A 14,759-nucleotide genomic window follows, 5' to 3' on the forward strand; every position below is an offset into this window, starting at 1 on the left:
TAAAGACGACATTGATCAGGCCATAAGGGCAAAGACTCCCACCCCCCGGCACCTTGTAGGCCCTCCCTAACATGTGAGAACTCTGTTGAAACCTCTCATCCCTTCACCACCTCCCCCCAACCACGGGGTATATAACATGCCCACCTTCACAACCCAGGGCAGCAGCTCTTCCTGCCCACGGGTCCTGTCCCCGTGCTTTAATAAACCACCATTTTGCACCAATGACGTCTTAAGAATTCTTTCTTTAGTCGTCGGCTCCGAACCTCCTCACCACACCGAACCTGACTTAGGTTCTGGGACTTCATCACTATTGCCTAGGATGCATAGATGATGCCTGGAACTCCAGCTACAATTTTGGATCATGAGAAGAGGTTTAGTTTCCTGAAGGCTTCATGGAATAATACCTTCAAACTAACCCATGATATTTCCTTTCTACCATTATGTGAGAAAGAAATTTCTCTCATATTTGAGTCATGGTGATTTTAGAACTTACACAGAATCAAATAGAGTCCTACCTCAAACATCACAAAGACCATCTAGTGACTGCCTTGGGAGCTAAAAGGAGTTACTGCTGTATCACTTAACAGAATCAAAACAATAGAAAGTGTCTGGAATGATAATCAAAGTTCTTTATTTTCTCTATTTAATTTCCTACAGTCCTTTTGGAAAAATAGTCATGTCTCCAAATATACTTTCACTGAAGGAAGCCGATGACCAAAGCATTATTTGAGTAATTATGGAAAAAAATTTATTACAGAAAAACAAAGTTTCCATTCAGTTTACATTTTACACATACTTCACACAAGCGAAAGGAAAGGTCGGATGTCAGAAACAGAGGCCATTATCTTTCACTGATACACCACAACAGAAGAGAGCCTTCGGCAAATACGAGATCTGAATGGGAGAGACTAAATCTTATTCAAAATAAATGATGCCTAAAAATGTGAAAATACATACCACTTCCTGAAAATCTGTTTCAAAGAATGTCTTTCTATCTTTGTTTTTGGTTTTCTCTTAGACATTTTGCAGTTTACTGAACACAGCATTCTAGCTGCTTAACATTCAAATTTAGACTCACTGATTATGTGCTCCACACTTCTGAATAGTTAAGTATGCTCTATAAATAAACACATCATTTGTGTTCTATTACTACTTTCCCCAAAAGCCTCACATAATTGGAATTAACCTAGTATTTACTTATCACTAAATATATTTTTGTCAGAAAGGATACACAGCATATGAAATTACAGGATTTTTTTGAGTTAAAGACAAGTTTTAGAACGCTCAAATAATACTTGCAATGTAAACATCACAGTTATTACATTAAGATAAAGTAAATCACAACATTCACAACACAATATATTTTATTTGGTTTTGATATTGAAGTTGTTTTCTTGAATTACACATGTAGAACTCAAAATATAATTACTCCGCCGATCATTTTCCTTCACGAATTCTGAAAAAGAAAAAAATGGTGTTTTAAGCATGAAAATATTTTTATTTACAGCATCTTAGTTTCATTCACTCATCCACTCATTTTATCACATCTACTTCCCTTTACCCTTTGCGAACAGCCTGTCATGTTCTGGGATATCAGAAAAGTATCTTCCAAAGGACTCATTGTCAGAACGAAACTGACATATGAAGAGGTGCTTTAATTTGTCATTATAATTACCCACTTGTAATTTTCACCCATGGTTGACACACAGGATTTCCCATTAAAAGAATCTGTCCAAAATTACCCATTCGGAAAAGAAAAGAAGGGAGGATGGAATCTCGTAAATGATCCTACAGCTTACAAAAGACAGAACAATTAATCCTCCTTTATATTTTGGTTCCTCTTGTATTTCTTAATTAAATGAAACGAGCTTCTTCTTGTAAACGTTTTCAGGAAGATGTATGACTTTTCTTCTTTGAGCAAAGGGACTTGTTTCTCTGAAATATCTGTACCTGGTAAGGAGGGGGCCAGTGCAGGACCTTGAACATGTCTTTCAGTGGACAAAAGCAACAAATCAGGCAGGTGTCTTCTCAGACACTGCTCATGCTTGATGACTCTCACAAAAACCTGAGCTTTCTGTGCCAGGAATTTCATAAAGACCATGGATTGTTTTCGTTCTGCGTGTGGGTCTAGTTTAGTCTCCTTAACTTAGTCAGAGGTTATATGTAGTCCAACCTAACTTGAGGTTTCACAAATAAAATAGTGACTCCCATTCATTTTACATATTATCTGTGGCTGCTTTCCTGCTACAAGACCGAGTTTGAGTAGTTATAACAGAAACCATATAACTCACAAAGCCAAAAATATTTACTCAGTAGCTCTTTAAAGAAAAAAATTAACCAACCTCTAATACAATGATGACATAAAATTTCATTAGGCACTGGCCAAATATTATAAATATATTTATTTATATAATGCATATTATATAAATGTGTATATATAATATATAAAGTATTATATAAATAAATATATTTTATGAGCTAATGTAAACATTATTGTAACCCAGGAAAGAATTATGTCTTGTATCCATATATACATAAACAACTGGGAAAACAAGCTTATCACTTAAAAAAGAAAAAAGCCTACTTGTGCTTTCTCTATTCAAAAAGTATTTGAAATATAAAGACTATTGGATCATAGCACCTACACTCACTTTGTAGGTACAAGAAGCTACATTTAACTTTGCTGCATGAAGCTTTCTATGGTTCAAGGAATACAAATAAACCCAGAGTGCCTTGGTGTTTTTATAATAACGAACCATACTGCAGTTTGGTCACATTTCCCTGTACTTAAATGAAGTGCTAACAGTGATTCATGGGGCTAAACCTTAAATTATTAAAAGCAGCATGGCTCAAGTCTCAAGAAAAATCCAGTTTTTCCCATTATCGTGAGTCAGATTCCTCTGTTTTATATCTCAACAGAAGGTTAGAAATAAGTCTGAGTAAACCAGGAGTACTATTCAGGTGGCAAACTGTTGGCCCATTGTGAGCTTTCTCTTTTTTTTTTTTTTTTTTTTTTTTTGCTATTAGAGCACTGCATGAATCATTTTCAGCTGTTTACTGAAAGATAGAAGATAGAAGTGCCATATAGAAGTGTCTTTTTCCATGAGGCCTCATTGTGAGACCCCTAAGCTGTTTTTTATCAAGTGACTCTCACCTATTGAAATAATTAGATGTCTGCTCTAAGAATAAAATAAGAATAAGAATGCATAGATATACTCACCACTGGTTAGTTGTCAGCAGCTTTGCTTCAAAGAGCTTTTCCATTATTTTTCTAGCTCTTCGGGAAAGTCAGGTGATTCTCCCTCACTGCTGCAGACCAGAAAAAGAAAAGTGTGCATGTGAAGGTTCTTCGATGAGAAAGCTTCCAGGGAACTGATGATGTGTGACTTTCGCTGCTCTCTGTTGCTCTATAAAGTGCCCTGAGGACTAACCAATTGACTTTGAGGTTAATTATTACCTAAGATTATCCTCAATCATAAAGTGTCTAAAATTATATTTACAGAATTATAATCTGGTAGGCAAAGTCATTCATCTTGTCTGATCTTGCCTAAACAAGTTTGTTCTTAATACCGTCTAAACAAAAATAATTGGGATAAAAAGAGAGAGCATCCCACTTCCTACTAATTATAATAAGTAATTATATACTTATTGTGTAAGTACATACTTCCTACTTATTGTAATCCAACACTTATTCACCGTAGAGAAACATGGGTCTTACAGAATCTTGGAATACAAAAGAACTTATGGCTTAATTTGGTAAAATAAAGTTATTGTGTATGCATACGAAGGGAGTTCCATATGGTATCAAGTTGCTAATTGACGGTACTTAACATGTTTAATAAACTAGCACTTCTGAGGGTACCTGGCTGGCTCAGTCAGTTTCTGCTCACGTCCTGATCTCTGAGTGGTGAGATCGAGCCCCATGACAGGCTCTGGGCTCAGCACGGAGTCTGCTTGAGACTCTTTTCCTCTCCCTCTGCCCCTCTCTCTGCATGCACGTGCACACACACACACACACTCTCTCTCTCTCTCTCTCAAATTAAAACCTTAAAAAAAATTAGCACTTCTGATAAAACCTGTTCCCAGATTCAGAGTAGATGTCTCTACAATCTCATTTTCCACTCTGGATGCACAGTACAATCTAGTGGGGAAGCTCCTAAAAAAAATACCAATACCTAGGTACTAATTTTCTAGCAGTTGGTTTTGGGTAAGGCACACATCAGAATTTTAAAAAATTCTCCAGGGTAGTCTAATGTAAGCCAAGGTTGAACATTACTGCTTTACAGACTATAGATCGTGAGATAGAGAGATAAATGTCTTCATATGGAGCTTCTATTTCCAAACTCATGTATAATTTCTCATTTTAGCAAGTTCTCTGTCCCTTTACCTCCTCTTCCCATTCAGGATTGAGTTCAAGTATTTCTTCACAGCCATCTGCTTTCGGAGGCGGGTATAGTTGTCGGTGAAGACGGCATCAGAGTGCCGTTTGATCGGTCCCCGGTCTTCTGAGAGGCTATTGCTAACGAACGCAAGTGAAAGGAAACCAAAATAAACATGCCAAAGTTTCAATTGTCTTAGAGTCAGAATTCCAGTGCCCAGTCCTTTTCTCTTAAAAAAGACTAAAAGATATATCTAAACCCAAGTCTAGGAGAGCAAGGAATAATCCAGCACATTCTGGCACTTGCTGAGAGTCTAAATACACATTCTGTACTAACTGAGAAACTAATTTATCAAAGAAAAATGGGGGAATACTTGAACTTGTGTTCTGCCCCACTGGGAGGAAATTTTCTATAACAATACATTCTTTACAAGCTTTGCCATGCTGAATAGTGCCATCTAAATATTCAGCCATTGGCCATTTAAAGAAAGAACGTCTAATGCTTGGTTGGATCAGGAATTTAAAAACAAATGCTGTAATAAATATTAAAATTTGCTTCAGGGACCCCGGGAGGCTCAGTCGGTTAGGCGACTGCCTTCGGCTCAGGTCGTGATCCCAGGACGAGTCCCGCATCGGGCTCCTTGCTCAGCAGGGAGTCTGCTTCTCTTTCTGCCTCTGCCTGCCCCTCTGCCTGCTTGTGCTCTCTCTCTCTCTCTGTGTCAAATAAATAAATAAAATCTTTTAAAAAAATAAAATAAAATTTGCTTCAGTTTATACTATGCCTTTTTTTTTTTTACTGTGTCTAGATAAATTTGATTACAGATTTATAAATGATTGCTGCTTAAGAAGAATAAGTACGTCAGTGAGCAGTAAGCCATCACTAAAAAGTTGATTTCCTAGTCCATGGGCCTGGTATACTTTATTGAAGAATCTAAATTATTTTTCAACTAAACTGCACATCATCAAGGCTTCTCAGGTTTGAGCCAAATAAGGAAATTGTTAACAGTAAAAAAAAATTAATAATAATAAATAACTTGTAGATTAAATAATCATAATGTGTTTGATAAAATCATAAATTCTTTTACCCAACTCGCTTTCCAATAAGGGACTCGAGGTATTTTTTGGCAGAAAGTTGACCCAAGAGTCTGCTAAAGTCACTGGTGAAAACTCCATCAGCATGTCTGGTATTCCTAAAAGAAGGAGGAGGGACAGCCATTATTTTGTAAATGGTTTCCTAAAATATTATTTTGCCTCGTTAAATAAGAAAGAAATGTATCAGCTATTTGAAAGCTTCTTGTGAAAATGTAAGTCCAAAAGAAAGTTTCTTGACAACTTAATAAAACATTTTCGAGTCACTTATATTGGGAGATGTATTTCTCACACAAAACTTTAAAGAATTAAAAGAATTTAGGAGTCTATCTCAATATTAGGTAATGCTTTCTGATAGAGACTCTAACACTAATTCTCCGATAAATATTGATGGAAAAATAATATATTAAAATTGATTTCTCTTTACTTACTTATGGTGCTTTGTTTCTTCTATGCCAAATAAAGATACATACAAGGAGAAACTATCCTGAATGTTAGCAAAAACTTTATTATACTTTTTGCTCTTTCTCCTGCCAAAATATTTGGAAACAAAATCTCTTAAGGGAGAGAGGCCCTTAGGGAGGGTCAGCCAACTTTCCTATCCAAATCAGGAATTTTTATACTTTGTCCCAGTATATAACTGCTCTGTCTATACTTTTATGTTGCTCTAAACAAATGGTTCTGTGCAAGGGAAGGACTTTTTGATCCTAGCTTGTTACACCCTCTCTACGTGATAATCAGGTACAGCTGCTAGAGCTTCAATAAATTAGTCTGAATGAAGCAAAGGAGCATGGGAACCTGTAGTATTGTACTGTAAGAGTAGTTTCACAGTAACACAAATTATGTCGTTTCTATTTCAAAAGTAAATTTTCTAAAATAAAAGTCAATGAAAACATACTCACCTGGATACATCATAATAGGGTGTGTCATTCTCAGCCAAAGCATTTTGCAAGATGTCTGTGTCTACTTTTAATGAAACTTGATCAGGTTCATTTGCCTCTTCAAGTGGTATTCTGTCATCCAACCTGTTAGGAAAACATATAGTAGAGGTCTAATCTATTCCTTTCTCAGAAGATAGTGTTTATAGTTTTACAGCCATTGGAAATAAGATGATATTCTGAGAAGAATTACCCGTTCACAATATATGGATAGCATAGTTAGATTTACTGGCTTCTATATTCTACTTAGAAAATAAATAGGGAAATTTTTTATTATCCCATAAAATAGATGCCATGCAACTTTTACAAGGTATATGTAACAAACATAAGGGTTACTTAGATCAATCTTATCAGTGCATTCAGCAAAGTACACTTTGTTAACAATATCTTCACTTTGCAAAGTTATTCACAGGTAGAAATATTTTGTACAAAACAGAAACTTCAAACAAATTTAAATGTTCAATATAAAAACCGAGAACAATTCATGTATTTGTTGGTGTTTAGTATTATTTGTCAAATATTTCTCAAGAGGCAGATATTTACTGCTTTTCTTTATCTAGGTCTGTACATTTAATCCAAAGATTCACCTTAGTGTGATATATTTCTCTGTATTAATCAAGTACAAAGAATCTCTCCATTTCTGAGTAGTTACTTAAGTTCAATAAATTTTGTAGGGTCTTCTTATTTCTAATTTATGTATTAATACTATTTTAGTGAGGGATGTACAATGCTTTACTGAGTAACTAAGAATAGTCATGCTTATACATGGAATATGACTATATTTTTGAGTGCTTGCACATTTTAAACACCAGCACACTATTAAAATTATGAGTGTGTCTATTTTGTCTATTTTGACTATTAGTGTAAACCTCCAAGGAGTGGATCAGCTTCTGGGTACTTGTGCATCTTTTGATGATGTAGTAGTTGGTAGAAGCAACAAGCAACCCTCTTTGTATGAAGCCTAGCAATCAATGCAAACTTCAACACTCTTATGATTGTTGTGATGTGTGATATAACCATTCAGATCAGATCATTCTGTGTAGTTATAAAGCAACATAAGATCTGGCTTAAAGCAGATTTCACAAATGCTAAGAACTAAGAGATTATTCAGTATTACCCATAACTGGAAAGACAATATGAAACTACTATAGCTTTCATTTACTGTTCTCTTCTTTAAGATAAATTTATTTTATTTCAGATAAAGTTTTTTAAAAGAGTTGTGTTATAATTTCTGAATTTGAGATATGAAATGCAACACATAGAACAGTGAAACTAAGAATTTAGGGTTGAAACCAAGTACATTAAAATTCACTCACTGGGGGAGGGTATCTCAGTAGATCAGTTATTCCACAATTTACAATATTGGCAAATTGATTGTGGCTAGATAGGTAGATCTGTCCAGCATGATGGAATATATGTTTCACTAATTAGCCACTAACCTTAATATTATTTAAGATTATTTACTTATTTAGTTAAGATTATTTACTGATTGATTAAGATTATTTACTGATTGATCTTGAAAATGAACTATAATGAGGTAGGCAACTAAACATCTATTTTTTTTCTGTCAGAAACTGAACTGAACAGAGATGATAATGGATAAAAGCTTATTTCTTATTTAAAACTGGTTTTGAATGAAAAGAAAATCAAATCCTTCCTCCTCCCTGTTTGGAAATGTGTCCACCTATCCTTACAACTAGTCATTGGAACTGTCACTCATGCTCTGGGAGTGGACCCCAGGATACAGAATAGTCATGTCGATCTGATGTTCAAAAACCTTGCTTACCACGTCAACCAAAAATTTAAATAAATAATACGAACTTAAAAATTTGAATTGTCGAAAATAATATATAGAAAATTACCATATACATAAAAAAGGAAGGTTCAACTGTCTGCATAATTACCTCAGAACAGAGGGTGCTTCAAAGAGAGGCCATGCCAATGTGTGAGAGAAGAGCATGCTGGCAAGGGTTAGCAGCAAAAGTAGCTGGGACTTACTTCTGGTTTCCATCTTTGTACCTTGAAAGAGAGAGAATCACATCAGCTTTCCAGCCAAGGATATCACCAGCAAAGTAATTCTGAGTGTCTAGTAGTAATTTCTGAAGGCTCTTGCAGGGTTAGCAAAAAGTAATTCTCATCTTATAGAAAGAGTTAAACTGCAATATAATTAACTTTTAAATCAAGAAGTTTGTTGTTTTGTTTTGTTTTGTTTCTTTGGTGACAGCTGCTTGAATAAAAATTAGGGTCCTTTTCAACTGCTGCCTGTCTCTCACTAGGCACTTAGTGGGGCCAAGTATATGTGGAATGCCATACTTTCATAGTGCTGGAAGTATCCGTGGGAATAATCTTCTTGTAACAGAGTTGTAGCACGCATGCTTGGTATCTTTTCTAACTAAAGAAACAGTTTATCTTTCTAGTGTCTAATTAATATAACACTGGAGAGTATCATCTATTTAATAATGTGGGTCTATATATGTATGTGTGTGTGTGTGTATTTGTGTGTGTATATATATATATATATATATATATATATATATACCCATATCAGTATAAAAATTGTACATACATTTCTTTTGCCCTTTTTAACTATAGAGATTATTAGGAATTTATTTTCTTATGCCCAGGTTTGAACAAGCTTAACTTAATAGTGAAAATTAATACCAAAAATTATTAAACTGCATATTACCATTGAAATAATTTTTACCACAAAAAGAAAAATATATTAAAAATAATGTTTGTGCTTTTTTACATCTAATCCACTTACAGATTTCATTTCTAAATAGTTCATAGATAGAAACTTAGAATTTAAGCTTTGTTTTTCTTGCTGTGTATAAAAATCACAGCATTTAGACCTAAAGAGGAAAATGAATGCTTCCTTGGTTCATATAACTAACCTATGAAATAGAAAGAACAACACTTAAAAAAAAAAAAAAGGTTAAAACTTCAGCTAGAAATGAATATAACAGGCAAAAACAAAACCCCCCAAATAAAAACAAAAACCCACAGCCTACTTTAATACATTTTTTAAAAGACAGTATTGAGTCAAGTATTGAGCAAGCAGGGCAAAGCATCTTCCAACCAAAAGAATTCAGAAAATCCACAAATATATAAGAAGTTAAGCATTTCTACACTTACCAGGTGACTTCAGAAAATTGTTTTTTGTTGTTGTAAAGGAAGAACACTGTAAAATTCTTTTCAAGAGAGAGAAATATTCAATATACCCTGAGAAAAGTTTCAAAGTAGGAGGAGGAGACAAAAGAAGAAAAGTAAAGTTTTTACTCACCTTGCCAAGTAGTGTTCCTCCGGAGCTTTCCGTATAGGAGAATATTGGAGCTGTCTTAGGTGCTGAAGTCTGAGGAGGCCAAGAAAGGCACCACCAGTTCTCTGCCCTCAGAGCTGAACCAGAACTTGGTACTGGCTATGGGTTGGCTATTATTGCCAGCAACTGCTTTTCACTCTACCCTGACCAGCATTTCAAAGCCCATCATTTTATAGGGCTTACACTTAGGGCTGAGCAATCACAAAGCTCTCTGAAAGACGTCACAGTAGTACTCCCACAGGATGAATAAGGCTTGAGTTTTTATTAAAATGTTATTATGTCTGATTTATTTAAATTTATAGTGAGTAACTTCAAGATGTAAGATATAAAGAGGAAATTTACTTGTCTTTAAATAAACAACAACAACAAAAATGTACAAAGCTTAATGTGAAATGTTTTAATCTTTAATTAGTAGGAATGAAATTAGAGAATGATTACTATTGTAGCCAGGGCCACGGGGGTTCCTTCAGAAAGTAAGAGTTTTATGGGCAGAAAAGGATACAGAAAAAAACACACACTTATTTTCATTATGCCTAAAAAATGTATAAATCTCCTTTATTACAAAGTTTCAATTATAAAGCCTTTTAAAATGTTTTATGCTATTCATGTAAATCCTGATTTAGTCTTTCTTGAGGTCTAATTTTAAAAGCATCTAGAAATAATTTCCCATCTCTTTATTATTACATTTCCTTTATGTTGAAACTATCCCCAAGACAAAAGTTTCAGAAATGCGCTAAGATAGTACATTATACACACTTGTGCAAAGTCACAATGGTACTGCTATTTCACATTTGCACAAAATATCATAATTTCCAGAGCACTTTCACATCTACAACCTCAAATGATCCAAAAAATAAACTACCAGACTGTATATATCAAGGGATTCAATTTTTCTTCCTTTGTAAAGGAAGAAATTTTCAACTTTTGTATAGATCCTTGCACTATACAGAATTATTCTCTTTCTCCCCTCTACCCCTGAACACACACCTACACTCACACCAGCGTTTTGAACATTTCCAGCTTAGTCTGTTGACAGGTTTCAAAGAACTAGTTGGAAAGCATCTGTGGAGTACTTTGATAAATACTCAATTTCTGTTTGTGGGGATTTTAATTTAAATTAGACGAGCATATATTCAGTCAGAGTTTCAGGTAAAAATACAGCCACATGAACAACTTTGTGGACAACAAAGTAAAATGTCATCTTTCCCATAATTTTTAAAAATTTCCAGTGTGTATATCCTTTTACATTTTTGTTCCTAAGTTCCTCAAGAGAGAAAGACTCTAAAGCCCCCTTTCTTTCTTCTACTTTAAAATTTTAGTATCTATCGGCTTCATTCAAAGCCAGACTGATCCAGGAAAAGAATATCCTGCTATGCTTCATCATATTTTCTAATCCAGTTACAAGAAAAATTAAATCAATTAAATTTCAGAATGTCTGGAAATTTGTTTCCCAGTTGACAGCTCTGACTTTAGCCAGAGTTCCTGTGGCTTAATTCCAGGAAATCTTTTTTTACCTGATTATTACAAACTAGAGGTTGAAATGATTCTCATGTGGAATTTTTTATCCTTACTCTTCGTCATTCAATTCTCAGTGAAACAATTTTATTTAAGAACAGAAACAGCAAAGTAAGTTGATTGAAAGCCACAGAAAAACCGGTGCTGAAGGATAAGCAGAAAAATCCAAATGAAAAAAGACATAAAAGTTGATTATTATTTGGTCTAACGAAGCACTTAGTATTCACAGAGTAACTACATTCGATTTTTCCAGTGGTAAAGACAGTTTCTCCCATTATAATAATAAAACACAAAAGTAAAAAGAAACAATTCAATTTTATTATTTCTAGATAAAATTACACTAAATTAAAAAACTGTATTTTTTTTCCTATGAATTTAAACTAGAAAGCCAAACTGAATTTCATAATAGGACCATAGCACCATCTGCAGGTTCAAAGTCTTAATTCACAAGTTTTTTGGTTTGGGGTTTTAGGTTTTGTTTTGTTTTGCTTTGCTTTGTTTTTAAATGCATTTCTTGTCTTTTCTTTCAAGGAAATGGATGTAAACCGAAGCCTTTAACCAGTTGAAGTATGGTTGCTTCCAGAAAAATAAACATAAGAAAAATACTGTAGCTGTATTTATCCTGAATATTTTACTATAAAACTCAGCAAGTACGAAAAGACAAATATGAATTTAGTCTTTTAATCTGCTTTTTTGCTACTTTAACATATCTTTCTATAACTTTCTAACATCTTTAGCAAAACTTATTTCCTACCGTAAGTCTTCTCACTGAAGGGAGGTTTGTAAGAAGAACTGTCATTCATCTATACACTTAGAACAAATCTTCGAGATCCTTCTTTTACAAATAGGTAAACTGACATCCAGAGTTTAAGTAATTTTTGCAAAGTCTCTCAGGCGGTCAATAACAAATAAATTATTGAAAGGAGGCTCTTTTGATCTTGATAATAACTTTCATCCTATAGAGAACTGGTGGTTTTCTGTAATGGTTGTTACTACCATTGTCGATACTAACACATCTGGGAAGGAAAATAAAAGCATATAAAAACATTGGCATCTCTCCTCTCCTTTTTTCACCAATAGGACCAAGAGCAGAGAAGGAAAACTGGCATTCTAAACTAAAATATACCGAATGTAGTGAAGTCATATGGAAGGAATTTTCAAGTTCAGGAGATAGGCAGAAATCCAGATTCCCTCTTTTTCTTAGTGCAAATTGCTAATAGAGAGTCCTTACTGTTGTTAGGGATGAGATGTCCAATGTGTCCTACTGGCCTCTTGGTGCGACAGCTTTCCCTGCCTAACTCACTCCAACTCACATGCCGCCCAGAGACCTGATCCTTATTGCCAGAGTAGTCCTGAGGGGTTAGGTCAAGATGAGATCTGCAAACCACTGATTGAGAGCCACATATGGCTTATCCCTCTGGTTTTCACTTTTCTTAAACTAAGAATGAGGTTTACAGTTTTAAAAGGCTGAAAGAAATTTAAAAATATTTTGTTACATGTGAAGAGTATATGAAACTTAAATTCGTGTCCATAAATAAAGTTTTATTGGAACATGGAAATGTTCATTACATATGCACCATATATGGCTGCTTTTGTGCTGAAATGGTCAAGTTGAATGGTTGTGACAAAGACTATATTTTATAGAAAATCATTCCTATATTTCAGAATTTTCTTGTTTTAAACAAAACACATGCAGAAAGAATAATGGATTAAATACTATGAGCCATTTATACATTAACTTTAGGGTTGTGTTTATGAGATAGTTTTATGAAACTATATTTTGTAGGAAAGCTGTAGAGAAAATCACAAAAGCACACAATTCAGAGATAGGAAAGTTTAAAAACAAACTATTAAAGATTTAAGGCCAAATTTTATCTGTTTCACAGTATTATCTGTCCTCTACATATACTCCCCCATAGACACATTCCATGAAATGAACTCACTGACTCCGTTACCTTGGGGATCAAAATATCTGAGATCCATAAGGAAAGGGAGAAGTTCACAGAGAAAAAAGTGAAAGACAACAAATGTCCTATTCCTGGCTCTTAAATAACACTGAAGTCTAGACATTAGGATGAAAGATTTGGCAAGGATATTTACGGAGTGAGTTCTCATGTCCCCTGCACTAATATATCCATCCTCCCAAGACAAGGGAAGAGCCTCTGAGATGGGGAGAAGAGATTACTCAAGACGAGGAGGCAACCTCCTGCCCCTAGGCGGGAGTTTATGGAGAGTTGAAAGAATGGGTGACAGAACCCAGTCTTGTGCATGGGGACTAAACAATAGAGCCTAATTCAGCTTATTTTCTTCTCTTGTTGCTACAACAAACAGGGAGCAGCACTGTTTGGAATGGTACAGGAGGACATAGATAAAGCTATAGGACAAGTCCCCCATCCCCTGTTTGGTAAGAGCCTAAATACTGTCAAGGGTAAAGAGTGGAAGGGACCAGCCAGTCTACCAAAGGCCAGACTACATCCAGGCAGCAGCACACATCTCAGCAGATGACAGCAAGGCACAGTGTATCTCCTGGGGACCCGAAGGCAGCCTCTCAGATTTCATGTTCTATATACTCTCAGAAACTTAGATGGTACTCTGAGGGAAAAGAAAGGGAGAGCAAATCCTGAGTTGACAGAATTTTAAATCTTAGTAATTTCTGGGTAAACATGGTAATTGTACATTGTAGATTTTCCTTTGGAATGAGGGATTTAAAAAAGGCTATGCTAGAGGAAGGATTCTAAAGCTAATTTTTTTGTATGTCCTACAATGTAGCTTGTGAAAATTTGTTCTTACTATTTCTTTACAAATAAACTTAAGTTTTGTATGATTGTGCTTTGCATAGGAGGAGACTATCCAGGTCTTGTATCCTATTTTAAAATCACATTATAAGAAAATGTGAGACAGAAGCCATTGACCCATCCTAGAAAAATAAGGCCTGCCCTTGAATCTTCTCCCAACCCCTTTGTCCTTCGATCATTCTAGTTGGTCACAGGCTTCAGTTCTTGTTCCCTTCTTAGGCTTCTCCATCCTATTCCTTGACCTTCAGGCTCTCAGCCTGTTTCTTTCATTTTGCCTCAGCCCTTCTATGACCTTCTAGTACACTGGAATTTTGATTTGTTCTCAGGACATTTCTTTATTATCTTTTTCAAAGATTTTATTTATTTATTTGACAGATAGAGATCACAAGTAGGCAGAGAGGCAGTCAGAGAGACAGGCAGAGAGAGAAGAGGAAGCAGGCTCCCCTCTGAGCAGAGAGCCGGATGAGGGTCTCAATCCCAGAACCCTGAGATCATGACCTGAGCCAAAGGCAGAGGCCTAACCCACTGAGCCACCCAGGTGCCCCTCTCAGGACATTTCTGATTGCATAGGCTGCAAGTACAGATGTTCCTCTCTACTGGATCATCTCCAACTGCACCCTTGGGACCTGCTTTTCTACACGTTGCTTTTGATTCCCTAGAGGCTGACCTACAGAACTATCCATGCCCTGTGGTCCTGTGGCTTCCGTTGGGCTAGGCCAAGGGAA

The 14,759-nt window shown here is 35.3% G+C and overlaps 1 protein-coding gene across 2 annotated transcripts; it reads right to left on the reverse strand.

The window, feature by feature from the left end:
- Window positions 1-614: 614 nt before the first annotated feature.
- Window positions 615-9,883, reverse strand: VIP (vasoactive intestinal peptide). 2 transcript variants are annotated; one of them, XM_082730031.1, is made up of 7 exons: window positions 9,689-9,883; window positions 8,310-8,424; window positions 6,370-6,492; window positions 5,464-5,568; window positions 4,388-4,519; window positions 3,221-3,306; window positions 615-1,456 (listed from the first exon to the last, which is right to left on the reverse strand). In XM_082730031.1, exons 2-6 carry the CDS (start codon window positions 8,414-8,416, stop codon window positions 3,264-3,266), a joined length of 510 nt encoding a protein of 169 aa, XP_082586157.1. In that variant the 5' UTR covers window positions 8,417-8,424; window positions 9,689-9,883; the 3' UTR covers window positions 615-1,456; window positions 3,221-3,263. The 2 variants fall into 2 exon arrangements, with proteins under 2 accessions (XP_082586157.1, XP_082586156.1); XM_082730030.1 differs by having other exon boundaries at window positions 3,221-3,309.
- Between the last annotated feature and the right edge of the window lie 4,876 nt (window positions 9,884-14,759).

The sequence above is a fragment of the Mustela nivalis genome (genome assembly GCF_964662115.1).
Source record: "Mustela nivalis genome assembly, chromosome: 5".
Lineage (NCBI taxonomy): Eukaryota > Metazoa > Chordata > Mammalia > Carnivora > Mustelidae > Mustela > Mustela nivalis.